Source organism: Trachypithecus francoisi, unplaced genomic scaffold, assembly GCF_009764315.1.
Source record: "Trachypithecus francoisi isolate TF-2019V2 unplaced genomic scaffold, Tfra_2.0 Lachesis_group21, whole genome shotgun sequence".
NCBI classification, from domain to species: domain Eukaryota; kingdom Metazoa; phylum Chordata; class Mammalia; order Primates; family Cercopithecidae; genus Trachypithecus; species Trachypithecus francoisi.
Window position 1 is genome coordinate 31201651 of NW_022681467.1, and position 27517 is coordinate 31229167.

The 27517-nt window shown below is 46.2% G+C and overlaps 2 protein-coding genes across 5 annotated transcripts; one reads left to right on the forward strand and one right to left on the reverse strand.

The window, feature by feature from the left end:
* Nucleotides 1-154: 154 nt before the first annotated feature.
* On the reverse strand, nt 155-24730 carry NFS1 (NFS1 cysteine desulfurase). 3 transcript variants are annotated; one of them, XM_033186261.1, is made up of 13 exons: nt 24408-24524; nt 23579-23688; nt 22810-22926; nt 21469-21552; nt 14916-15068; nt 13504-13597; nt 12368-12502; nt 6365-6522; nt 5832-5937; nt 5670-5751; nt 4923-5006; nt 4076-4165; nt 155-870 (listed from the first exon to the last, which is right to left on the reverse strand). In XM_033186261.1, exons 2-13 carry the CDS (start codon nt 23603-23605, stop codon nt 807-809), a joined length of 1194 nt encoding a protein of 397 aa, XP_033042152.1. In that variant the 5' UTR covers nt 23606-23688; nt 24408-24524; the 3' UTR covers nt 155-806. The 3 variants fall into 3 exon arrangements, with proteins under 3 accessions (XP_033042152.1, XP_033042150.1, XP_033042151.1); XM_033186259.1 differs by having other exon boundaries at nt 156-870; nt 24290-24730; XM_033186260.1 differs by lacking the exons at nt 155-870; nt 4076-4165 and having other exon boundaries at nt 4984-5109; nt 24290-24730.
* Nucleotides 24376-26095, forward strand: ROMO1 (reactive oxygen species modulator 1). 2 transcript variants are annotated; one of them, XM_033186273.1, is made up of 3 exons: nt 24376-24549; nt 24730-24860; nt 25909-26095. In XM_033186273.1, exons 2-3 carry the CDS (start codon nt 24730-24732, stop codon nt 26015-26017), a joined length of 240 nt encoding a protein of 79 aa, XP_033042164.1. In that variant the 5' UTR covers nt 24376-24549; the 3' UTR covers nt 26018-26095. The 2 variants fall into 2 exon arrangements, with proteins under 2 accessions (XP_033042164.1, XP_033042163.1); XM_033186272.1 differs by having other exon boundaries at nt 24419-24554.
* The last annotated feature ends 1422 nt before the right edge of the window (nt 26096-27517 follow it).

The window sequence follows — 27517 nt, forward strand, 5'->3', positions numbered from 1 at the left end:
CTAATACCCAGAACAAATCTGGCTCCTGGCAGGCATTCAAAAAATTGTTAAATGAAGAGATACAAAAGCCCACTGAGTCATTTATGCAAATCAGATGGAGTGGCGGACTTCTCCACAATTCCACTTCTCCCTCAACCTCTCATAAAGCCACAGAGTAAATAGAAGGTGAGTTTATTTTTCCAGTCTTGAAATTAACAATTTTCAAGGAAACAAATTATTAGAATAACTGGTGGAGTCATAGGCATATTTCCAGCTCCATTAGGTCAAAGGAAAGGAAAGAGGACAAGGGTAGAAAGGAGACAAGCCCTCTAAGAAACTGTCCGTTCCGTCTGACTGCAGTCAATATGAAGAGATACCCTTTGGAGCTACAGAAAATATTAAATTGAAGTGGATTATGCTTGCTGTTAAAGAAGCTGGTCCAGCCGAGCAGCAGCAGAAGACGAAGACTCAAATGTCCATGTAGAGCATCATGGTCCCTGACCAGAGACTTCTGGTTCCTCTTGCTCTCCTCACCAAGAGCACAGATGTGTCAAGCAGCAATATGATAACAAATGTCTCTATGGCTTCAGGATGAAAATGTCCACACACTGTAAGACCTGAGAAGAAATGGGGAGTGCTCCACACCCAAGAAGCTGAAGCTAGGGAAAGACGTTTCCTTGTGTTTCTGTCATAGAGGTGGACTGATGCTGAAGTCAACTGGTCTATACCAATCTGGAGCATCCACTAGGCATAACAAGGTGTCTGGTTGTGCATGGGTTGGTGAGGCAGGAGGGGCCAGACCAGCACAAAGTCAGGGCCCTATTCTTCTAGTGTTGGGTCCACTTGATGCTCTTGAGGTCAATGCCATCCTGAACCATCTCCCAGAGAGGGCTGCCAAAGAGAAGAGGCATTAAATGAGTGAGGACTTAGATAGGAAGTGGACAACATTGGCACCAAGACCCTGAGCAATGGCTTGCCTCCTTCCGTACCTGTCTGTCCTCTGCCTCTTGCCCTGGTAGACCCTAACACAGGTGGTTAACAAGTCTTTCCCAGCTCCTTGTAAGTCCTTGTCAGCTCTCCTGAGAGCTCTCCCCAACTGCCAACAAACAAGAATAACTAGGTTCCTCAGGCTCAACTGCAGTGGGGCCCTGAGCCAATGGACACCAAACATGGTCATATTCCTGAAGCTCTCATCCCACTTGTTTTTTTTTTTTTTTTTTTTTGAGACGGAGTCTCGCTCTGCCGCCCAGACTGGAGTGCGGTGGCCGGATCTCAGCTCACTGCAAGCTCCGCCTCCCGGGTTTATGCCATTCTCCTGCCTCAGCCTCCCGAGTAGCTGGGACTACAGGCGCCCGCCACTTCGCCCGGCTAGTTTTTTGTATTTTTAGTAGAGACGGGGTTTCACCATGTTAGCCAGGATGGTCTCGATCTCCTGACCTCGTGATCCGCCCGTCTCGGCCTCCCAAAGTGCTGGGATTACAGGCTTGAGCCACCGCGCCCGGCCTCCACTTGTAAGAGGCTTATGGCCATGGTTTCCCTTGGAGGAACCAAGACCCCTGAGACTTGTATAAGCATCTAGTTTCAGCCTCACTTCAAATGACATGTATAGGCAGCTAGTTTCAGCCCACCACATATTACCAGGTTTTCAGCACTTGCTTCTTGGTTTTGTTCTAGTTCCCAGTTAGAGGTGGAGCTTAACCCTAAATTATCTTGGTATGCTGTGCCCTTACCCAGTTCTTGCCAGCTTCATCTCCCCAGAGTTGGCCTGTGCTTCCAATATCCAAAAGAATTCCTTGGATCTTAGACCTGAGCAACCCATCTCACACAAAAGCTGCTGCTAAGAAATCTCTGCCAAGCTCTGATCAATCCCCAAGCAGAAGCCTGGATATCTTGGATAATGTTTCCAGACCAGATATTACTTCAGTGTGCTATGAATATGGGATTTTATGGTTTAGATTTTACCAGGTAATTTTATCAAATTTCATTATATTCTTGACATGTCCCTCTCCTTTACACTAAACATTCCCAGAATGCCTTTCTATTCATGAGATTTTCCATGGCCCTTAAAGTTAGCCATCTCCTTCTGTCCTTCCTCTTTAGGGAAGGCCACTTATTATTATAGGCTCACAAAATAAAACTCTGAGAGCTAATGGGGACCAGGCTGCATTCAGTTTGTAAAGGGTCAGAAGGCATAGGGCACAGATGCTGAAGCCACATAGATAGGAAATAAAAGTCTTTGCTGGCCGTGTAGTCAGTAGAAATGCCTTTGGGAGCATTTCTACTGCTTTGGGAGGCCGAGACGGGCGGATCACGAGGTCAGGAGATCGACACCATCCTGGTTAACACGGTGAAACCCCGTCTCTACTAGAAAATACAAAAAACTAGCTGGGCGAGGTGGCGGGCGCCTGTAGTCCCAGCTACTTGGGAGGCTGAGGCAGGAGAATGGCGTAAAAAAACCCGGGAGGCAGAGCTTGCAGTGAGCTGAGATCCGGCCACTGCACTCCAGCCTGGGCGACAGAGTGAGACTCAGTCTCAAAAAAAAAAAAAAAAAAAAAAGAAAAGAAATACTATCCGTAAAAATAATGAGGGACTGGGCACAGTGGCTTATGCCTGTAATCCCAGCACTTTGGGAGGCCAAGGCAGGAGGATGGCTTGATCCCAGGAGTTCGAGACCACCCTGAAAAAAACAGTGAGACCCCCATCTCTACTATATATATATATATTATATATATATATTTTTTTTTTTTTTTTTTTTTTTGAGACGGAGTCTCACTCTGTCGCCCAGGCTGGAGTGCAGTGGCACGATCTCAGCTCACTGCAAGCTCCACCTCCTGGGTTCATGCCATTCTCCTGCCTCAGTCTTCTGAGTAGCTGGGACTACAGGTGCCTGCCACCACACCTGGCTAAGTTTTTTGTATTTTTAGTAGAGACGGGGTTTCACCATGTTAGCCAGGATGGTCTCAATCTCCTGAGCTCACAATCCGCCCTTCTTGGCCTCCCAAAATGCTGGGATTACAGGCATGAGCCACCGTGTCCGGCCACAAAAAATATATTTTTAAAATTAGCTAGGTGTGGGGGCACACAACTGTAGTCCTAGCTACTTGGGAGTCTGAGGCAGGAGGATAACTTGAGCCCAAGTGTCCAAAGTTACAGTGAGCTACAACTGTGCCACTGTGCTCCAGCTGGGGTGACAGAATGAGACACTTTCTCTAAAGATAATAATAATCATAATGAAGAATACTACCTGGGCCAGGTGCAGTGGCTTGTGCCTGTAATCCCAGCACTTTGGGAAGCCAAGGCAGGAGGACTGCTTGAGCCCAGGAGTTTGAGACCAGCCTAGGCAACACAGCAAAACTCCGTCTCTACAAAAAATACAAAAACGAGCCAGGCATGGTGGCACATGCCTGTAGTACCAGCTACTTGGGAGGCTGAGGTGGGAGGATCACTTGAACTTGGGAGGTGCAAGTTGCAGTGAGGTGTGATTGTGCCACTGCACTCCAGCCTGGATGACAGCAAGAACTTATCTCAGGAAAAAAAAAAAAAAAAAAATACTATCTGCATTACCTGTATTCATCTAGTTCTTTATTTTATTATTATTATTATTTTGAGATAGAGTTTGGCTCTTGTTGCTCAGGCTGGAGTGCAATGGCGTAATCTTGGCTCACCGCAACCTCCCCCTCCCAGGTTGAAGCGATTCTCCCGCCTCAGCTCCCCAAGTAGCTGGGATTATAGGGATATGCCACCACACCCGGCTAATTTTTCTGTATTTTAGTAGCGACGGGGTTTCTCCATGTTGATCAGGCTCGTCTCAAACTTCTGACCTCAGGTGACCTGCCCACCTTGGCCAGCCTCCCAAAGTGTTGGGATTACAGGCGTGAGCCACCGCGCCTGGCCTAGTTCTTTAGTTTTTAAAAACACTTTCTCATTGTGAAGGCAAGTAGCCAAGAAGATCCACTTTCTTGCTTTGTGGAATCTCTAAATCCTAAAATCCAAGTACTCTTGAACTTTGATATTGGCAGTGTAAACACATAGCCTAAGGACAAGAGGGGAGACAGCAATAGTTTCTTCCAGAGGGGCTCTGATACAGTAGGTATACCTCATTTCTCGAAGACGCTTCACATGCTGAATGCATTTCTCCACTGTGTAGTCCACTTCCTCCTCCGTAGTGAAGCGGCCAATTCCAAACCTGAAAAAAGGCACAGGAGAATGGCTCCCCATCAGAGCTCTGGCACTAGGATAAATTCATTCCGCAAATACTCACTAAAGATCTACAACGCAAAATATACAGAGAGAAGAACATGGTCCTTCCTTTAGGGCAGAGTTTCTCAGAACATGGTATACAGATCGGCCAAGCATGGTGGATCACGCCTGTAATTCCAACACTTTGAGAGGCCGAGGCGGGTAGATCACATGAGGTCGGGAGTTTGAGACCAGCCTGGCCAACATGGTGAAACCCCGTCTCTACTAAAAATATAAAAATTAGCTGTGTCTGGTGGCACATGTCTGTAGTCCCAGCTACTCAGGAGGCTGAGGCAGGAGAATTGCTTGAACCTGGAAGGCGGGGATTTCAGTGAGCTGAGATCATGCCACTGCATTCCAGCCTGGGTGACAGAGTAAGACTGTCTCAAAAAAAAAAAAAAAAAAGAACATGGTCTACGGATCACCCACATTAAAATGACCTGAGATGTTTTCTACTCCTCCCCCAGACCTAGTGAATCCGAATATCTGAATGTGGGACTCAGATATCATATTTCACAAACTTCCCAGGTGATACTCAATGAAGTCTGAGAACCACTGCTCTATAAACTTTCACAAGGTTATGAGAAGAGATAAGGAGAACTAGATTGAGAAAAACTTCGGGGTGGAAAAAGAAAAAAACTGTAATAGGAAATGAAAAATGTAAGAGAATGCCTTTCATAAATGTTGCAGCTCAACTCACTGACCTGATAGAAGAGTGCGCTAAATCCTCATCAGTGCCAATTGCTCTGAGGACATAAGAGGGCTCCAGGGATGCAGAGGTGCAGGCACTGAGGAGAGAGACACGAGCCTTGTTCACTTCATCATCCATATCTGCTTTTAGTCACAAACCCTCAGTCTTGTTCCCATCCCCCAGGGCCCTGGAGTCATACCCTGGAAAAAACAAGAGACCTTCTAATCTGGCAGAACTAAAGGACCTGATGCTACCCTGCACATCCTAGATGTGTGAACCTAGCTCCTCTGGCCCCCATGGTGGATGACTTCCTTGAACAAGGACACTGGCAAAGTGTGACAGCATGATACCACATGGGTTTGACAAGAAGAGGCAGCAGAGGACCATGTGCTCACTTCCCCAGGACACAATACACCATCTGCACCAGCCTGAAGGGCAGCTAAACACTTAGTGGCCTTTGGAGCATCTTCAAATCTGGAGGTCTGTAACAGAACTGCTAGTGTTACCCCAGAACAGATACATACATCCCCTGGGATCATAAAAGGCACAAAATTCTACCCCAGGAAGCCTTCCTAGGGTGGTAAACTTCAGTCTGTACCCAGCTACCCAGCCAACCAAAAAAAAAGAGGCACTTACAAAATGACCTTTACCCTTAATCAAGAGGTCTTATGCCTATCATCTCCACACTGGGAAGCTTAATAGCCTATATGACTCTTCTAAGTGGCCCTGCCGCAGGCCCTGTCTATGCTGTCCAGCTCACCTCCCTGAGGATAAGGCAACGTCCTTCAATGCCATCAGCAGACTCTCCCCTTCCACATATGCAAAGGAGAGGTTGATACAGCCTGTAGGAAAGAAATACTGTGAGACAGGTCTCAGAGTCTCAGCCTCTACCAGAATGAGGATAGAAAGAGCAAGTCCATACCGGGATAATGGTGCTCAGGGTCCCCATTCATCACCACATCTGGAAGACTCTTCATTATATTCTGTATCAGCCGCTCTGCTAACTTTGAGATCCGCTTGTGGTCATACTAAAGAGCAGGGAGGGAAGGATTAGGCAAAAACCATCAACCAGCTCAGAAAGACATAGTTTGAGAAACCCTTCTCCTATAATCGGAAGTGACTATGTATCAGCCCCACCTATCATCCTATGTACTCATGGAGAACACTGTATCTCCAGTACTGAGCATAGTGCCTGGTATGCAAAAGGCACTTGATAACTGGACAAAGGGTTCATTTACTTATCCAGAAATAAATGAGCTGATAACTACTAAAAGGCCATGGGTTTTGGAGCTCATAATGCCTCCCTCAGAACAAGGTAGGCAGCACCAGGACAAGGAAGAGTTTTCTTAAGCCTTCTCTCCCCGCTGAAATCTGCCTCAGTCATGCTGAGAAGCCTCTAAATAGGAGACCCAGCACAGGGGAAGAAGTTGTGGGAGGGAACTGCTCTCCCCATACCTCCATCTCTTGCTGTGCCACCTCACACGCAGCCCCCAGCCCCACCACTAAGGGTGTGGGCACTGTCCCAGACCGCATACCCCGCTCCTGCCCCCCTCCACTCTGCAGGGCCTCCACACGCACACGGGGCCGGCGACGGATGTAGATGGCACCAACCCCTGGGAAACAAAGTTTGTTACAAAAAAAGAGAGAAAAGTAGATAAAACAAAATATATCTTTCCAAAGGGATCAAAATATTATCTCAACTTTTCTGTAAGCATGAAATTTTTCTAAATAAAAAATTTTAAGGAAAATAAGAAACAGCAGTAAAAGCATAGTATTTAGAAAATTATTTAACATCTGGAAGATAAATGCCAGAAGGAGTAATGATCAAAATGGTTTAAAGTAGCTCCCTATGCTATATGAAATGCCATCATACATTACAGTATTACTCATAATAGCAAAAAGACTGGAAACAACTTAGATGTCCATCATCAGGTAATGGTCAAATAAATTATGACATGTCCATACAATGAACTACCAAGCAGGTGTATAAAAGAATAAGAAGGCCGGGTGTGGTGGTTCACACCTATAATCCCAACTTTGGGAGGCCAAGGTGGGCAGATCACCTGAGGTCAGAAGTTCGAAACCAGTCTGGTCAACATGGTGAAACCCTGTCTCTACTAAAAATACAAAGATTAGCCAAGCATGGTAGCAGGCGCCTGTAATCCCAGCTACTCGGGAGGTTCAGACACGAGATGAACCCAGGCGGTAGAGGCTGTAGTGGGCTGAGATCATGCCACTGCACTCCAGCCTGGGTGACGGAGCAAGACTCTGTCTCCAAAAAAAAAAGAGGAAGCTTGTTCTGAACTGATACCATAAAATCTCCAAGATACATTGTTAGAAAACTGGTGAAATTCAAATAAAGTCTGTACTTTAGCTTTAGCTTTAAAAAGATATATATTGGCCGGGCGCAGTGGCTCAGCCATTACAGGCTGGTATTACTCAGCCTGTAATACCAGCACTTTGGGAGGCCGAGGCGGGCGGATCACCTGAGGTCGGGAGTTCGAGACCAGCCTAATCAACATGGAGAAACCCTGTCTCTACTAAAAATACAAAATTAGCCGGGCGTGGTGGCACATGCCTACAATCCCAGGTATTAGGGAGGTGGAGGTTGTGGTGAGCTGAGATGGTGCCATTGCACTCTAGCCTGGGCAACAAGAGTGAAACTCCATTATCAAAAAAAAAAAAAGATGTATTATGGGCCGGACATGGTGGCTCACACCTGTAATCCCAGCACTTTGGGCAGTTGAGGCGGGCAGATCATGAAGACAGGAGTTCGAGACCAGCCTGACCAACATGGTGAAACCCCGTAATTACTAAAAATACAAAAATTAGCTGGGTGTAGTGGCACGTGCCTGTAATCCCAGCTACTCAGGAGGCTGAGGCAGGAGAATTGCTTGAACTTGGGAGCCAGAGGTTGCAGTGAACCAAGATTACACTACTGCACTCCAGCCTGGGTGACACAGCAAGACTGTCGCAATAAAAAAAAAAAAAAAAAAAGATGTTTTATTAGGTGAAAAATGCAAGATCAAAACAGTGAGTACAGTATGCTATCATCTGGATAAAAAAGAAAGGTGGAGAAGTATATACTTGTTTGTAAACACATAGGTAATTGTAGAAAAACCCAAGAAAGGCCGGGCGCGGTGGCTCAAGCCTGTAATCCCAGCACTTTGGGAGGCCGAGACGGGCGGATCACGAGGTCAGGAGATCGAGACCATCCTGGCTAACATGGTGAAACCCTGTCTCTACTAAAAATACAAAAAACTAGCCGGGCGACGTGGCGGGCGCCTGTAGTCCCAGCTACTCGGGAGGCTGAGGCAGGAGAATGGCGTGAACCCGGGAGGCGGAGCTTGCAGTGAGCTGAGATCCGGCCACTGCACTCCAGCCTGGGTGACAGAGCGAAACTCCGTCTCAAAAAAAAAAAAAAAAAAAAACCAAAAGAAAAAAAAGAAAAACCCAAGAAATTGCCTCCCCATAACCAGAGAAAATCAGAAAAAAAAAAAAAAGAAATTATCTCCCCAGAAGGGAACTGCATAGCTGGAGGACAGAGGTGACAGGTGCCTTTTTTTTTTTTTTGAGACAGAGTCTTGCTCTGTTGCCCAGACTGGACTGCAATGGCGCGATCTTGGCTCACTGCAACCTCTACCTCCCAGGTTCAAGTGATTCTCCTGCCTCAGCCTCCTGATTAGCTGGGATTACAGGCACCTGCCACCACACATCGCTAATCTGGTATTTTTAGCAGAGATGGGGTTTCACCATATCGGCCAGGCTGGTCTCAAATTCCTGACCTCGTGATCCGCCCGCCTTGGCCTCCCAAAGTGCCGCAATTACAGGCATGAGCCACTGCGCCCAGCTGTCTGTGCACTTTTTGTAGTTTTTGAATTTTCAACCATATGAATATTACTTTTTCAAAATAAAATTAAAATTAAAAAAAATTGGTGAGGCATGGCGGCTCATGACTATAATCCCAGCACTCTGGGAGGCCAAGAAAGGACAATCACTTGAAACCAGAAGTTTGGGACAAGCCTGAGAAACATAGTGAGACACCGTGTCTACAAAAAAAAAAAAATTAAAATTTAGCTGGGCATGGTGGCATTCACTTATAGTCCCAGCTACCCTGGAGGCTAAGGCAGGAGGATCACGTGAGCCTAGGAGGTCGAGGCTGCAGTGAGCTATGATCGTGACATTCACTGCACTCCAGGTTGGGCAACAGAGTGACCTTGACTCAAAAAACAAAAAACTTAAAAATGTGTATAACCTGTGACTAAACAAGCCTAATTACAGAAATTTTGTGCCAAAATATGAGCATGAGCGTGCGGAGTTGTTCACCAAGTAATCAGGGCTTCTGAATAGAATTGGCACTTGATAGTTCCTCTCCCACACAGAAAAACTGTTTATGCTGAGAATGGAGGTACTATAAAAATTAAGGCAGTGGTTTCCAAATTTATTATGAAGGACACCAGATTTTAAATAAACTGGGTGCAGTGGGTCATGCCTGTAATCCCAGCACTTTGGGAGACTGAGGCAGGAGAGCTGCTTGAGGTCAGGAATTCAAGCCTGAGTAACATAGTGAAACCTCTATCTTTACAAAAACTGTTTTAAAAATTAGCCAGGCATCAGGCCGTGAGCGGGATTACGCCTGTAATCCCAGCACTTTGGGAGGCGGAAGGGGGTGGATCACCTGAGGTCAGGAGTTCGAGACCAGCCTGGCCAACACAGTGAAACCCCATGTCTACTAAAAATACAAAACTTAGGCCAGACGTGGTGGCTCACGCCTGTAATCCCAGCACTTTGGGAGGCCAAGGCGGGTGGATCACGAGGTCAGGAGATCGAAACCATCCTGGCTAACATAGTGAAACCCTATCTCTACTAAAAACACATACACACACAAAAAAAATTAGCCGGGCGTGATGGCAGGCACCTGTAGTCCCAGCCACTCGGGACGCTGAGGCAAGAGAATGGCAAGAACCCTGGAGGCAGAGCTTGCAGTGAGCCAAGATGGTGCCACTGTACTCCAGACTGGGTGACAGAGTGAGACTCCATCTCAAAAATAAAATAAAATACAAAAATTAGCCAGGCATGGTGGCAGGCACCTGTAATCCCAGCTACTCAGGAGGCTGAGGCAGGAGAATCGCTTGAACCCGGGAGGCAGAGGTTGCAGTGAGCCGAGATCTCGTCATAGCACTCCAGCCTGGGGGACAAGCGCAAGACTTCGTCTCAAAAAAAAAAAAAGAATTAGCCAGGTGTGACTGGGCACGGTGGGCCTGTAATCCCAGCTACTCAGGAAGCTGAGGGAGGAGAATCCCTTCAACCTGGGAGGCAGAGGTTGCAGTGAGCCAAGACCATACCACTGCACTTCAGCCTGGGCGTCAGCGTAAGATTTTGTCTCAAAAAAAAAAAAAAAGAAAAAAAGAAAAAAAAATTAGCCAGGGTGTTGGTGCACACCTGTAGTGCTAGTTATTGGTGAGGCTGGGGTAGGAGGGTTGCTTGAGCCCAGGAGATTGAAGCTGCAGCAAGGTAGGATAGCACCACTGCACTCCAGCCTGAGCGACAGAGTGAGACCTTGTCCCTATAAAACAAATGAATAAAATAATGTACTAAACTGTATTTATTAAGAATTATTTCATTTCTCCAATTTAAAAAATTCAAGAATCTTACACTATCTGAGTCTATGCAATTCCCAAATTCAAACAGCAAGTGCTCAAATACCATGTCTGGACAGTGAAGAATTATCACATTATCTAAATCTATTTAGATTCTGGACTTGGAAAGCAGGAGGTCAGATAATGAGGGATAACTGTACACATGTAAGTGTTGATCAGAGCTTCTGATCAATGAGTTCATTGGTGTTTTTTTTTTTTTTTAATTTTTGTGAGTACATAGGAGATATATATATTATGGAGTACATAAGATTTTTTTTTGTTTTTGAGAGGGAGTCTTGCCTGTCGCCCAGGCAGTGGCGCAATCTCGGCTCACTGCAACCTCCAGCTCCTGGGTTCAAGCGATTCTCCTGCCTCAGTCTCCTGAGTAGCTGGGATTAAAGGCACACGCCACCACACCCGGTTAATTTTTGTATTTTTAGTAGAGATGAGGTTTCACCATGTTGATAAGTCTGGTCTTGAACTCCTGACCTCGTGATCCACCTGCCTTGGCTTCCCAAAGTGCTGGGATTATAGGCGTGAGCCACCGTGCCCAGCCCACGAGATGTTTTAACACAGGCATATAATGTGAAATAGGCACATGATGAAGAATGGGGTATCCAGCCTGAGTTCATTGGTTTTTATCAAAAAGACTTATCTACAATAAAAGCCAATAAAAGCAACATTTTATTAAAAGACAGAATTCTTATTGAGCTTTTTGAAATAATAGCTCACAAAAAACACTCTTTACAACCTCTGGGAACCCTCAGAAGCCATCTTCCATACTTCCAGAAGCTATTATACCTACTTCCACAAGGTATACACCCAGATAACACACCCTGCAGGTACAAAAAGGATACCAGCACAGACATCAACCCAAAAAAGGCCCTCACTTGAGAAAGAGGAGTTATATTTTATATTGATATTTTATGGTTTCCTTCACAAAACAGAGGACAACAGTCTATTCCCTAGGGTTAAGGGAAAGAGGCATAACTCAAGCTTGAACACATTCCAATAGGACCATAGGGAACAAATAGGTATCCCTGAGAGACTAACAGGATAACAGACTATGAAGTCTTCTAAGAATAGACACAAAGATAGCTGGGTGTGGTGGCTCAAGCCTGTAATCCCAGCACTTTGGGAGGCCAAGACGGGCAGATCATGAAGTCAGGAGATCGAGACCATCCTGGCTAATGCGGTGAAACTCCGTCTCTACGAAAAATACAAAAAAAGTAGCTAGGCGTAGTGGCCGGTGCCTGTAGTCCCAGCTACTCGGGAGGCTGAGGCAGGAGAATGCCGTGAACCCAGCAGGCGGAGCTTGCAGTGAGCCCAGATCGTACCACTGCACTCCAGCCTGGTCGACTAAACGAGACTCCGTCTCAAAAAAAAAAAAAAATCATAATCATAATAAACACAAAGAGATGTCAAATCCCATGCAATCTTCCCCTGAGCCATAGCAAGACACTGGGAATGAAGGACTCAAATAGTTGCTCTGCACATCATAGTGGGGAAAACAAGATAGCTGGGCCTATCTAGATAAATTTGATTTGACAAAACCCCTTTTTCCTCAACCAAATTAAGATCTACATGCTTGCTAAGGATTTGTTAAAGTCAGCAAGAAAGAATGGCCTGATGTATAGTAACTGCTAAGGTCTACAAACAGGCAAGTGTTTCTGCCTATTGCTAAATGACATTTGCATTCTACAAGGGACTCTGAATGTACAACTTCCTCTGAGAGCAACAGTAGTCCCAAATGACTCTGAAAAACCCCTATCAAAGGTCTTGCTGGAAGGTACAGAAAGAACTCTAGAGGGGCTGGTACCTTTGGGACCGTAGATTTTGTGACCACTGATGCTCATGAGATCAATTTTCATGTCATTGACATTAAGTGGGATTTTTCCAACAGCCTGGGCTGCATCAGTATGGAAATACACCTTTCTGGAACTGCAAATCTGCCCTGAGGAAACAGAGGGGAAGAGCCACAGCATAATGTTGGAAAGTCATCTGTCACTGTCCCACAATGCACTGTGAATTATCTCCAACAATAGTAAATGACCTCTGTCAATATTAAACTCCTCCCCTCCGTCCTTCCACCCCTTCTCCCTCCTCTTTTCCTTCTCTCCTCCCCCTTCCTCCTTCCTCCCTCTGTCTCTCAGGAGCTTCCCTTCTTTAGAATAAAAAAGGTGAAGGGCAAAACACCAGATCAAAACACTCCTGATACTCTCATGCATATGATTCTTACCACCTCATTAACACCAGTCTTTCAAAATGTCAGATTAGTTTCTAGATCCCTTTTGATTAAAAAAAAAAAAAAAAAAGATTAAGAGATCTTTGTGCTAATGTGCCTAAAGAAATTACAGGGTGAGCTCTACATGGGGATAATAAAAAGATGTTCTAAAATGAAAAAGGGTAGAAGGCTTTTTTGTTTTGTGGTTGGTTTTGGCAGCAACTGCAATAAAATTAAAAACCATAAAAGGTACTAGACCTGGTGGGGCGCAGTGGCTCATGCCTGTAATCCCAGCACTTTGGGACGCCAATGAGGGCAGATCACCTGAGGTTAGGAGTTCGAGACCAGTCTGGCCAACATGGCAAAACCCCATCTCTACTAAAAATACAAAAATTAGCCAGGCATAATGGTGCACACCTGTAGTCCCACTACTTGAGAGGCTGAGGCGGGAGGATCATTTGAACCCAGGGGGTGGAGGTTGTAAGGAGCTGAGATCACACCACTGCATTCCAGCCTAGGCAACTCTTTCTCAATGAAAAAAAAAAAAAAAATGGTAATAGACCTGGATTCAAATACTGCCTGTGATACTTACAATGTCCTTGAACAAAGTACTTAGGCTCTCTTTCACTTGATTTCCTAACTACACTCCACAGAGTATTACAGCTCTCAGTCTACTACATCATACAGACCCCCATAGTGGGCAGGGATCAGGGATAAGCCATGATACTCACCTATTTCTGCAATGGGCTGCTTCACTCCAATCTCATTGTTCACAGTCATGACTGAGACCAGGCTAGTATCTGGCTGGATAGCAGCCTCTAGTTCCTAGGGATATGCAGGAGTAAGGTGACTAGATAGTGCAAACAAAGTCCTCCTAAATCAGAATATAGGCAAGCTTAGTCACGAAAAGGAGTCTTATACTACACACCTATCTGAATAGTTAACTAAAAACAGTGACAACACAAAATGTTGGTGAGGATGCACAGACTCTGAATGGTTCATACATTGTTAGTGGGAATGTAAATGTCACAACCACTTTGGAAAAGAATTTGACAGTTTCTGTTGCTCATCAAACTAAACATGAAATTACCATACAACCCAGTAACTGTACGCAGGGGCATTTATCCCAGAGAAATGAAAATTAAATTCACAAAACATCTTACATAAATGTTCACAGTAACTTTATTCACAATAGCAAAAACCTAGAAACTACCCAGATGTCCTTCAACAGATGATTTTGGTACATCCATAACATGGACTACTACTTATCAATCAAAAGGAACAAACTACTGGCACATGCAGCAAGGAATGAATTCCCAAAGACTTATGATTAGTAAAAAAAGCTAATCAAGGCTGGGTGCAATGGCTCACGCCTGTAATCCCAGCACTTTGGGAGGCTGAGGGGGGTGGATCACCTGAGGTCAGAAGTTCAAGACCAGCCTGGTTAACATGGAGAAACTCCATCTCTACTAAAAATACAAAAATTAGCTGGGCCTGGTGGTGCACACCTGTAGTCCCAGCTACTTTGGAGCCTCAGGCAGGAGAAATGCTTAAACCCAGGAGGTGGAAGTTACAGTAAGCCGAGATTGTACCACTGCAATCCAGCCTGGATGACAGAGCGAGACTTTGCCTCAAAAAAAAGAAAAAAGGAAGGCCGGGCACTGTGGCTCATGACTGTAATCTCAGCACTTTGGGAGGCTGAGGCAGGCAGATCACGAGGTCAGGAAATCGACACCATCCTGGCTAACACGGTGAAACCCTGTCTCTACTAAAAATACAAAAAATTAGCTGGGCATGGCGGTGGGCGCCTGCAATCCCAGCTACTTGGGAGGCTGAGGCAGGATAATGGTGTGAACCCAAGAGGCGGAGCTTGTAGTGAGCTGCACTCTAGCCTGGGCAAAAGAGTGATACTCCATCTCAAAAAAAAAAAAGAAAAGAAAAAGAAACAAGTCCTCCAGAGAAAAGGAGGACAGTACACACTCAAGGGGAACATGATCGCATTCTCTGCCAGGCCCATTTCTCTAAACTTCATCCTAACTGTTAGATCTATTCCTTCAAGCTCCAGCTAGGGCCCAAAAGAGAAATTTACAAGGTGAAGCCAAGTTCCTCCATTTTTGCTCCTCCTGCCAATAGCCACTCCTACCTTTAGGTCAATGATCCCACTCTTCTGCACTGGGAGGTAGGTGACCTGAAAGCCCTCAGCTTCCAGTGAACGGCAGGAGTCCAAGACACATTTGTGTTCTGTCTGGGTGGTGATCAAGTGCTTTTTCCGTGACCTGTAGAATCGGGCCACCCCCTAGAAATTGGTGGTGATAGATGGAAGGAGAACATACTCAAAGAGACAGCAATGACTTCAACATCATTTGTAAAGGAAAAATGGGCAAGAACAGTATGCTCCAACACCAGTTCTTTCATACCAACTGAGTATCCTTTAATTCAATTCTGAGGCTAACTCTGCAGACTTAGTGAAAACCCCATGGATTAAGGGCTCAATCACATAAGACTGCCCCTAGTTCAGATACCAGACATAAGTCCCAGGGGTCTCAAGCTACCCATACTTCTGCCCAGTCAAATACAAATTCAGGGCTTCCTGAAGCCCGCTCAAGTTCAGTAATTCACTAGAATAAATCACATTTGTCCAAACCCACAGAATGTACACCACCAGTGATTCCTAATGTAAGCTATGGACTTTGGGTGATAATGATGTATCCATACCAGGTCGTCAATTGGAACAAATGTACCACTTGATGGAAGATGCTAATAATGGCAGAAGGTTATGCATACCTGGGGGCAGGGCATATATAGGAAATTTCTGTACCTTCCTTTCAATTTTGCTGTGAACCTAAAACTGCTATAAAAAATAAAATCTATTAAAATAATAATAGCACACAGATTAACGTAGGTATTTAAAAATCTGGAGAAATATACAGCAAATTAACAGTGAAAATGTATTTAGAGTTCTCTATATTATTGGAATTTATGATTCATTCATTCAACCAATATTTAGCACCTCCAGTATCCCAAGTAATTTTCTAGGTGCCAGTGATATAACAGTAAACAAAGTCATAAGTAGGTATTACTGTTAATATCAGAAGAAACAATAAAGGTACATTAAAAAATTTCTGGAATTTCAACTATTACAAGAAACTAAAAAAACCATTTATCTCATTTAAGAAAAAAACAGTGGCCAGGTGCAGTGCCTCACGCCTGTAATCCCAGCACTTTGGGAGGCCGAGACGGGTGGATCACCTAAGGTCAGGAGTTTGAGACCAGCCTGGCCAACATGTGGAAACTCCAACTCTACTAAAAATAAAAAAATAAGTCAGGCCCGGTGGCACGCACCTATAATCCCAACTCCTCAGGAGGCTGAGGGAGGGGAATCACTTGAAACCAGGAGGTGGAGGCTGCAGTGAGCCAAGAGTGCTATTGTACTCCAGCCTGGGCAACGGAGTGAGACTGTCTCAAAAAAAAAAAAAAAAAAAAAGGACGCCAGGTGCGGTGGCTCATGCCTGTAATCCCACCACTTTGGGAGGCTGAGGCAGGCAATCAATCACGAGATCAGGAGTTTCAGACCAGCCTGACGAACATGGTGGAACCCCGTCTCTACTAAAAATACAAAAATGGCCGGGTGCGGTGGCTCACACCTGTAACCCCAGCCCTTTGGGAGGCTGAGAAGGGCAGATTACCTGAGGTCGGGAGTTCGAGACCAGCCTGATCAACATGGAGAAACCCTGTCTCTACTTAAAAAACATACAAAAATTAGCCAGGTGTGGTAGTAAATGCCTGTAATCCCAGATACTCTGGAGGCTGAGGCAGGAGAATCGCTTGTACCCAGGAGTCAGAGGCTGCAGTGAGCCGAGGTTGCGCCATTGTACTTCAGCCTGGGCAACAAGAGTGAAACTCTGTCTCAAAAAATAAATAGGCTGGGCGCAGTGGCTCAAGCCTGTAATCCCAGCACTTTGGGAGGCCGAGACAGGCAGATCACGAGGTCAAGAGATCGAGACCATCCTGGCTAACACGGTGAAACCCTGTCTCTACTAAGAAATACAAAAAAACCAGCCAGGCGAGGTGGTGGGCGCCTGTAGTCCCAGCTACTTGGGAGGCTGAGGCAGGAGAATGGCGTAAACCCACGAGGCGGAGCTTGCAATGAGCTGAGATCCAGCCACTGCACTCCAGCCTGGGCGACAGAGCGAGACTCTGTCTCAATAAATAAATAAATATAAATAAAAATACAAAGATTAGTGAGGTGTGGTGGCACACACCTGTAATCCCAGCTACTCAGGAAGCTGAGGCAGGAGAATTGCTTGAACCTGGGAGGCAGAGGTTGTAGTGAGCCGAGATCACACCCCTGCACTCCAACCTGGGTGACAGAGTGAGACTCCATCTCAAAATAAATAAATTAATTAATTTTTTTTTTTTTTTTTTGAGGCGGAGTCTCGCTCTGTCGCCCCGACTGGAGTGCAGTGGCCAGATCTCAGCTCACTGCAAGCTCCGCCTCCCGGGTTTACGCCATTCTCCTGCCTCAGCCTCCGGAGTAGCTGGGACTACAGGCGCCCGCCACCTCGCCCGGCTAATTTTTTTGTATTTTTAGTAGAGACGGGGTTTCACCGTGTTAGCCAGGATGGTCTCGATCTCCTGACCTCGTGATCCGCCCGTCTCGGCCTCCCAAAGTGCTGGGATTACAGGCTTGAGCCACCGCGTCCGGCCGTAAATTAATTAATTTTAAAAAAAGAAAAAAGAAAATAGAGACCAGGCGCGGTGGCGCACGCCTGTAATCCCAGCACTTTGGGAGGCCGAGGTGGGCAGATGGCGAGGTCAGGAGATGGAGACCATTCTGGCTAACACAGTGAAACTCGTCTCCACTAAAAATACAAAAAATTAGCCAGGCATGCTGGCGGGGGCCTGTAGTCCCAGCTACTTGGGAGGCTAAGGCAGGAGAATGGCGTGAACCCGGGAAGTGGAGCTTGCAGTGAGCCGAGATCGAGCCAATGCACCCAGGCCTGGACGACGAGTGAGACTTTGTCTCAAAAAAAAAAAGAAGAAGAAAAAAAGGGGGCTGGATGTAGTGGTAGTCAATGCCTGTACTCCCACCACTTTGGGAGGCTAAGGTGGTAGGATCACTTGAGCTCAGGAGTTCAAGACCAGCCTGGGCAACATAGTGAGACTTCATCTATACTGAAAAAAAAAAAAAAAAATAGCCTGGCATGTAGTCCCAGCTACTCAGGGGGATCACCTGAGCCAAGGAGGTCAAGGCTGCCTTGAGCTGAGATCTGGCTACTGCATTCCAGCCTAGGTGAGATCAAGACTCTGTCTTAAAAAACAGAAAAAAGGGGAAAAAAAAAAAAAAGAGCCAGGAGCGGTGGTTCACACCTGTAATCCCAGCACTTTGGCAGACTGAGGTAGGTGGATCACCTGAGGTCAGAAGTTCGAGACCAGCCTGGTCAACATGGTGAAACCCTGTCTCTACTGAAAATACAAAAATTAGCTGGGCGTGGTAGCAGGCTCCTGTAATCCCAGCTACTTGGGAGGATAAAGCAGGAGAATCACTCGAACCCTGGAGGCAGAAGTTGCAGTGAGCCAAGATTACGTACGTCACTGCACTCCAGCCTGGGTGACACAGCGAGACTCTCCCTTGAAAAAGAAAAAAAAAAAAAGAATTAATAGTATCAACTTTGTAGAACAGGATCAGGGATCGGGGTCCTCGGGGAAGGAGAGGAAGATTTACACTTCATTTTATTTTATTTTATTTTTTTTTTTTTTTGAGACGGTCTCATTCTGTCACCCAGGCTGGAGTGCAGTGGCATGATCTCAGCTCACTGCAACTCTGCCTCTCGAGTTCAAGCAATTCTTGTGTCTCAGCCTCCCAAGTAGCTGGGATTATGGTCACCACACCTGGCTATTTTTTTGTATTTTTTAGTAGAGATGGGGTTTTCCCATGTTGCCCAGGGTGGTCTCGAACTCCAGAGCTCAGACAACCTGCCTGCCTCGGCCTCCCAAAGTGCTACGATTACAGGTGTGACCCAATGCCTACACTTCATTTAAAATTTTTCCATTGGTTTTAAAAAAACACACCATGTGACAGAATTATTTTTCAAAAACTAAAAACTTAAAAGAAAATGTGCATCTCCCCCCAGAGCTTATAAAAGAACATTACCTTTAACAGCAGAATACAAAGCCAGGTGCAGTGGCTCAAGGGAATAATCGCAGAACTTTGGGAGGCAAAGCCAGGAGGATCACGTGAGCCCAGGAGTTCAAGACCAGCCTGGGCAACATAGTGAGACCTCCGTCTTTACAAAAATTAAAATAACAAAATTAGCCAGGCACGCTAGTACACGCCTGTAAGCCTAGCTACTTGTGAGGCTAAGATGAGAGGATCGCTTGAGTCCAGGAGTTCAAGGCTCCAGTGAGCTGTGATTGTGCCACTGCACCCAAGCCTAGGTGACAGAGTAAGACCGTGTCTTTTTTTTTTTTTTTTTTTGAGACAGAGTTTCACTCTTGTTGCCCAGGATACAGTACAGTGGCGCCATTTCAGCCCACCGCAACCTTCGCCTGCTGGGTTCAAGGGATTCTCCTGCCTCAGCCTCACAAGTAGCTGGAATCACAGGCGTGCGCTGTCACACCTGGCTAGTTTTTGCATTTTTAGTAGAGATGGGGTTTTACCATGTTGGTCAGGCCTGTCTCGAACTCCTGACCTCAGGTGATCTGCCCATCTCAGCCTCCCAAAGTGCTCGGATTATAGGTGTGAGCCACTGGGCCCGGCCAAGACCCTGGCTTTTTAAAAAATAAATAAATAAATAAATAAATAAAATAAAAGCAGAATATTAAAACATATAGGCCAAAATTATAACTATGTAAAAATGGTCTGTTCATGAGGACAAAGAACATAAATGAGAAACATGTATAATTGATTTATACTCTATTTTATCCCAAAAAGTATTTACATCAGTAATGTAAAAATGGTTGTGGGGCACTTTGGGAGGCCAAGGCGGGAGGATCACGAGGTCAGGAGATCGAGACCATCCTGGTTAACATGGTGAAACCCCATCTCTACTAAAAATACAAAAAATTAGCCGGGCATGATGGCAGGCGCCTATAGTCCCAGCTACTCAGGAGGCTAAGGCAGGAGAATGGCATGAACCCAAGAGGCAGAGCTTGCAGTGAGCCGAGATCATGCGCCTGCACTCCAGCCTGGGCGACAGAGCAAGACTCTGTCTCAAAAAAAAAAAAAAAAATGGTTGTGGGATGGTGATGGTAGTTCAAAATGTTACAGCTGTTTATAAAAATTTCATTTAGATGACATTTCACCACCCACACACCTTATTTTATCACAGTTATCCATGACGTAGATTTCTTTAATAACTTACAGATTATTTTACTCTTAACAATTATGGAGATTAAAAGAAACACCACCATAGGAACTCTTAGCGATCCTTGACCTGTAGGTTTGGAATCTATGGAGACTTCCAAAGAAAATATTTTCAAAGTTTTGAAAATGCTCTCCATTTCAGAAATCATCTCCACCTTTGGAGGAAACTTCACCCTGACTCTGTGGTCTCTGCAGTCCCAAGGAAAGACGTCTTCCTGCTAACATGATCAGGCAGAGTGCTGATGACCCTGAAGCCTGTCCTAGGCCTCCTACATACAGGCCAAGGTCAAATAAACCAATGCTGGAAGCACAGTTCAAAGACAAAGATAAGACCGAGTGGAGCCAGAGTTCAAACTACAGCAAGCCACAGTTTATCAGAGCCTTGGCATTTACTCAAGTAATCATGGCAACCAGGCCCAGTGAAATGTGATTATGTTCTATGAAACACCAACATGACTACTAAAAGTATCATTTTCCTTGCATAGCACCAAAATCTTTTATGTACCAAGGACAAAATGACTGATCCCAGAATGGGTGACCATGTGAATGCCTGCGGAGGGCACCACAAAGACAAGCACTTCAAAATGGAGATATCTAAAGAAACAAGAGGAACTTGTTGCAAATAGATCTCATTAGAAAGAAAAAGGAAGGCTGAGAGGAGGGCAGCCTTGAAATCACACATATAACTTGTTGTTACTAGATAAAAAGAATGGAGAAAAGCTGGGCATGGTGACTCACACCTGTAATCCCAGCACTTTGGGAGGCCGAGACAGGTGGATCATGAGGTCAAGAGATTGAGACCATTCTGGCCAACATGGTGAAACCCTGTCTCTACTAAAAATACAAAAATTAGTTGGGCATGGTGGCGGGCGCCTGTAGTGCCAGCTACTCGGGAGGCTGAGGCAGGAGAATCACTTGAACCTGGGAGGCGGAGGTTGCAGTGAGCCGAGATTGTGCCACTGCTCTCCAGCCTGGCAAGAGAGTGAGACTCTCTCTCAAAAAAAAAAAAAAGAATGGAGAAAAGGTTCAATCACCATTATCCACTCTCTGAAGTATCTGCCAGACAAAAAAACAAGTGGTTAATGGCCTGAGGGCCACCTCCTTTGCTATCCAATTACCTCACTCAACTCAGACCAACAGAAGCAAAGACTTAAAGAGTAGACTGCAAAGAGTTAAAGGAAGCAACAAATCAGAAAGAGTGTAAGCGTCTCTTCACAATAGGGTGGGGATGGGTGGCTGTGAAATACATATACGAGTCCAAATGATGTGGACGGACACTATCTCCCAGGTCAGGAAAGCCCACATATGCCCTCTGGTTCCCTTCTCTTACCTTAATTGCTATGTTGTTGGATTCAGTAGCACCACTAGTAAAAATGATCTCACGAGGATCTGCTCCAATCAGAGATGCTACTTGCTGCAAGTCAAGAAACAGAGATATATAACATCAGTTCCTCAGGCAGAAATAGAGCTGCAGACACAGGTGGGACAGCCCTGGAGCAAGAAGAGCTCCACTGCATTCACCAAATTGCCCTGGATGAAGCTCTGCACCTATTAGAATCAAATTCTAGTTATATCCCAGATCCCAGGCTCTTTTCCAGCCCAATGCAAACTAATAATTTTTTTTTTTTTAATTAACTATTGGCCAGGTGTGGTGGGTCACCCCTGTAACCCCAGCACTTTGGAAAGCCAAGGTGGAAAGATCACCTGAGGTCAGGAGTTCGAGACCAACCTGGTCAACATGGTGAAACTCCATTTCTACTAAGAACACAAAAATATTAGGCCGGGCATGGTGGCTCACGCCTGTAATCCCAGCACTCTGGGAGGCCGAGATGGGTGGATCACCTGAGGTCAGGAGTTCAAGACCAGCCTGACCAACATGGAGAAACCCCATCTCTACTAAAAATACAAAATTCCCCAGGCGTGGTGGCGCATGCCTGTAATCCCAGTTACTTGGGAGGCTGAGGTAGGAGAACTGCTTGAACCTGGGAGGCGGAGGTTGCAGTGAGCCAAGATTATGCCACTGCACTGCAGCCTGGGCAACAAGAGCAAAACTCTGTCTCAAAAAATAATAATAATAAATAAATAAATAAAAATACAAAAACATTAGCTAGGTGTGGTGGCATGTGCCTGTAATACCTGTTACTTGGGAGGCTGAGGCAGGAGAATCACTTGAACCTGGGAGGCAGAGGTTGCAGTGAGCCAAGATCGCACACCACTGCACTACAACCTGGGCAACACATGTGAAAACTCCATCTCTTAAAAAATAAGAAAAAAAAAAAAGAACTATTGAGCCCTTACTACTTATAGTACTTCTTATCGGTGTTGTGTTAATAAACACTTTACCAACATGGTCTTATTTAACCCACCCAGTAACCCTACAGAGTAGAATCTCCGTTTTAAATGTGAGGAAAATAAGGCTTAGAGAAATTAGATAACTTGCCCAAGTCATTTAGCCAGGAAATATGGGAACTTATCAAATGCCTGCAGTCAAACTCCAAGGCTGCTCTCTGAATCTCTTCCAGAAAGAATCCAAAACCATTTCTACCTCCATGCACACCTACCAAGAAGGAAATGCCTCCCACAGGCCACTGCCCCTGTCTGACCTTAGAACCTCCTAGCCTCCTGTGTACTAACCTGGCGAGCAGGACTTCCTAGACTCCTGTGTACTAACCTGGCGAGCACGTTCCATGGCTGCCTCACTCTCCCAGCCATATGCATGTGTCCGGGAGTGTGGGTTCCCATAGTAGTTGATTAGGTAAGGGAGCATGGCATCAAGCACCCGGGGGTCCTGAGCACAACAGAACAGATCATTTTCCTTGAGCCCATCGTCAATTTAGGTCCCATTCCACCGCTCAGATCTGCCCACCCTGCCTCAGGACACTCTCAACCCCTCAGGCACTGCCTAGAAGAGGCCTCAAACATTCTTGTTCCCACAAAACTACCCACCAACTATCAACCTAATACACTCCCACTCACAACCCATCCCAACTCAGATCGTTCTGCCTCCCCTCAGGTAGTCTACAAACACTGCCTTGTTCCGACATCTGTTTCTGCTGGTGTTTCCATTCCCGCCAGGCAATGTGATCTACAAGGGGCTGGGACAGGACAGGGCCTAGGCAAATACCCCTTGTTAAACATTGGTGAAAACTTGCATTAGTCTTTTAACCCATTTAAAACTTGTCCAAGTTCACACAGTTACTAAGTGGTGGTTCCGCTCATTCCAGAGCCTGCGCTGAAGTGATCTGACCAAGGTTAATTGCTGGTGAGTAGTAAAGCCACTGCCAGTGGCCTCAAATTTAAGCCTCCTGACTCCTGGCTCAGTGCTTTTTCCAGCACACCTTCATGGCTCTCACTTCTCCAGGGATTCAGCCATTGCTTTGCGTGGTCACGCCCATCATTTACTTCCTAATAAGCAGCCTTGGGAAAAGCTCCATCCTTACCAGAGGAGTTGTAGCTTGTACATCCATATAGAGAGGTCGCAGCACTGGTCCCGCCTCCGGGGCAGCGGTTGTATCTGCGGTAACAGCAGACTGAGGAGCATGGTCTCCAACTGACAAAAAATGGAACGAGTGGCCAAGTAAGACCGAAGGCAACTATGAACGCATGGCATCCAAAGGGCAGAAGGAAAAATCTGGCTGGGGGTGAGTTAAGTGTAAGGGATGCTGGAGTCGAATCTCAATGGAAAGAAAACAGCAGAAGATACCTGACACGCTGTAAAAGGAGGTAAAGGAGAGGGAGAGAGGGTTCCTGGAGGGGCTGTTGAGGTGATACTCAAATGGTCTCCTAGGGAGGAAGACTGTAAAGGGCGAAGCCATTTAGAAGGAACGTGGACCCAGAGTAGGTGCAGCCCCTTCTGACCGAAGCTAACGGTCTGCACGGGAGCCCAGAGCAGCATCTGTAACTTGGCCAGGAGCGGTCTGAGGGACGCGCCTCCATGGCTCTGGGGGCCTGTCGCGCAGGGTGCGAGGGCTGGTGCGTCGGAGTCAACCGTTCGGGGACCCGCCTAAGAAAGTTTGAGAGATGTGTCGTTTGAGAGAAAGGGTCAGAGAGTCTGAGCAGCAGGGTGGACAGGAAGGCTCCGGAATATTCAGTTGCGTCGCCGCGCGGAGGGGACAGGTCCGCGCCTCCGGGAGAGCGGGACCCGAGCGTACCGCGCAGGCGCAGCCCCCGAGTGGGCGCCGCAGGCTTCGGCCCTGGAGCCGCTGTCACCGCCACTGCCGCCCGCCTCCAAGCGGCTCGGAGCAGCATGGTCCCGCTGGCAGAGCCCACCTTCCGAAGTGGCTGCAGTCCTGGGCCCCAGACTCCCGGAAGTGCTTCCCGGCGATCCGGAAGCGATTCATCGGGCCTCGAGCGCCCTCCCCGTCGTTTTCCGTGAGAGACGTAGAGCTGAGCGACCGAGGCCGCGAGCGAGGTGAGGTAGGCGCAGGGCGACGCGGGGTCGGAACGCGAAGAGGGTGTTGGAGTCGGGTTACCCATGGATTTTCCTTCCCTGACTTCCCCCGAGCCCTTGGGCCCACTTCCCGCCTGCCGCCTCCGTCCCCGCCCGACTCTTGGGCCAGCGCCTGGGCCCACACTTTCCTATCCCCCGCAGATGCCGGTGGCCGTGGGTCCCTACGGACAGTCCCAGCCAAGCTGCTTCGACCGCGTCAAGATGGGCTTCGTGATGGGTTGCGCCGTGGGCATGGCGGCCGGGGCGCTCTTCGGCACCTTTTCCTGTCTCAGGTGAGGGGCGCGGGCGGTGATCTCTGGGTAGGACAACCAGATTTTCCGGCCCTACCCCATTCGGTCTGGAGCCTGAACACAGCCTCCTAATCCTTTAGACGTCCCTCTCTGTCCCATGGCGAGCCAGACTCATTCCAAACCACCTTCAGTCTGAAAGGTCAGGTTGGAAGGGTCAGTGCTTAAGAATTTGAGCTTTAGAGTCAAAATGCTTTCTGGCCCTTTTCTTACTGGTTCGGTGACTTTAGGCAAGTTGGAGACTGGGTTTCCTTAAGTGTAGAATGAAGACAGTAGCGTCTACCTTATAGAGTTCTAAAAATTCGATCAGCACACTTTGCACAGAATCTGGCACATATTAAGTGCTCAGTAACTGGTTACTACTGTTGCTTTTATTTTTATTTCCAATTGCGCATGAGGAAAGAAACTTGTTTAACGGTTTTACTATTCTGGATACAGGATACAACAGAGATAAAGCAGTCAAACTTTACACTCTGAAAGTCATTTTCACATTTAGAAGCTGTTATTGCTATATCTCCAGATTGTAAATTACCATTTACCGAGCACTTACTCTATGTTAAGCACTGTGCTAAATATTGTAGTTTTCAAAATCCTGTAAATAATATTGAGATGCCCATTTTACACTTCACACTACGTGTAAATTGCAGAGGTGGCTCTTGAACCCCAACCTTATTCCAAAATCATTAACACCAAGAAACTAAAAGACAGATGTCTTTATTGGGTCTTATTTAACCTGCAGGCAACACCAGTCCAAAAAACTGGTTTCTCTGCCTATGTATTTTACACTGCATCTGCTGCCTTCCACAAACTGAAGGCAGTTAGTTCGACAGCCACTAGAAGAATTCCCTGGAGACCCAGATGAATCTTTTTCCTTCTCATTACCTACCCCAGGTAGTAAGAGGTAATATCCAGTAAGTGGAAAATGAGATGTAGCGGTTGCTAGACTAGTGTTAGCAAAACATTGGAAAGGAGCAGTTAATACTTTTTCTGGTATTTTTGTTACCAAATAGCCCCATCTTGGTTTCCTCCTCAGGATCGGAATGCGGGGTCGAGAGCTGATGGGCGGCATTGGGAAAACCATGATGCAGAGTGGCGGCACCTTTGGCACATTCATGGCCATTGGGATGGGCATCCGATGCTAACCATGGTTGCCCACTACATCTATCCCTTCCCATCAATCCCAGCCCACGTACTAATAAAAGAAAGTCTTTGAGTAGTCAGTGTTATCTCTTTCATAAAGCCTGCCTCTCTTAATCCAGAATTGGAAAACTTGGGAATGTCTAGTACTTTCCATAGATACTAGTCAACTAATTAGTACAACTCTGTGCTTGTTACTACGATCACCATTTTAAAGGAGAAAAACTACTTTAAAAAACGGATTTATAAGCCAAAATGTCCTCAAGGTCACACATTGCATTATTTCCAAAGCATCGTTCATCCTGAGGTTGGTTGGTTGCCTGGTCGCCCAGGCTGGAGTGCAGTGGCATGATCTCAGCTCACTGCAACTTCTGCCTCCTGCGTTCAAGCGATTCTCCTCCCTCAGCCTCCTGAGTAGCTGTGATAACAGGCACACGCCACCATGCCCAGCTAAATTTTGTATTCTTAAGCCAGGTGCGGTGGCACATGCCTGTAGTCCCAGCTACTCGGGAGGCTGAGGCAGGAAAATCGCTTGAACCCAGGAAGTAGAGGTTGCAGGGAGCTGAGATCGAGCCACTGCACTCCAGCCTGAGAGACAGAGCGAGACTCCATCTCAGAACAAAAAAATTTGTATTCTTAGTAAAGATGGGGGTTCACTGTGTTGGCCAGGCTGGTCTCGAACTCTTGACCTTGTGATCCACCCGCTTCCGTCTCCCAGTGTTGGGATTACAGGCCTGAGGCACCATGTCCGGCCCGAGGTTGTTCTTTAGATATACCTAGTGGCTTTATCAGAAAAAGCAAAACAATTTTTCCACTGTGAAAAAAAATTAGAAACACCAGCCACTTCTGTAGCTTAACTGGCTAAATTCCAGATGATTTTCTAACCAGTCATCAACCATCTATATAGCTTGCCATCACTAAGAGTTTGATGATAAAAAGCTTCTGTAGTGAGGCAATTGTCCATCTCACCTGCCTAGGCCACGCAGACCTGGAGTTACTAACCTGCATTGCCCATCAAGCATTTCTTAAACAGAACTTTCAAAGATGGTAGTCATTGTTATTATAAAGATAAAAGAAACTAAATGAACACTTTGAAATACTGACAGGCAGGAGGAAATTAAGGACATTACCAGATTAGCTACAGATTTTCAAACCAGTGGGATGCTGACTCAGGAACTGATTGGACATAAACAGTTTCACTCAGAATGACCTGTTTTCCATGCACAACACTATTCAAGTTACTACACTCCAACCACATTTCCTCTGAACGTTATTTAAACACCAAATTTCACTCTGTGGTAGTGACTAAATTTTGGCACAGATGAGATTAACCACTAAAGGCCATGTTTGCTGGTCCAGTTCTCTAGAAAGCAATAACACAGCAGATTTGTTTCCTGTCAAGACTTGGTTCAAGGAAAAAATTGATAGCAGGGGATACTTTGGAAAAAGAGCACACTGACAGAATGTCTCTGCCCCAAAGAACACTGCGGTCTGGTATTGAGAAA

Excerpts from the sequence above, each read along its gene's own strand:
- NFS1 (XM_033186259.1), bottom strand. The coding sequence starts at position 24,614 with ATGGGTAACCCGACTCCAACACCCTCTTCGCGTTCCGACCCCGCGTCG. Across the intron at positions 5,752-5,831 it reads CCCTGAGCACCATTATCCCG|GCTGTATCAACCTCTCCTTT; the intron begins GTATGGACTTGC and ends TCTTTCCTACAG. Across the intron at positions 871-4,075 it reads AAGCGTCTTCGAGAAATGAG|CCCTCTCTGGGAGATGGTTC; the intron begins GTATACCTACTG and ends TCTCTTTGGCAG.
- ROMO1 (XM_033186273.1), top strand. The coding sequence starts at position 24,730 with ATGCCGGTGGCCGTGGGTCCCTACGGACAGTCCCAGCCAAGCTGCTTC. Across the intron at positions 24,861-25,908 it reads GGCACCTTTTCCTGTCTCAG|GATCGGAATGCGGGGTCGAG; the intron begins GTGAGGGGCGCG and ends TTTCCTCCTCAG.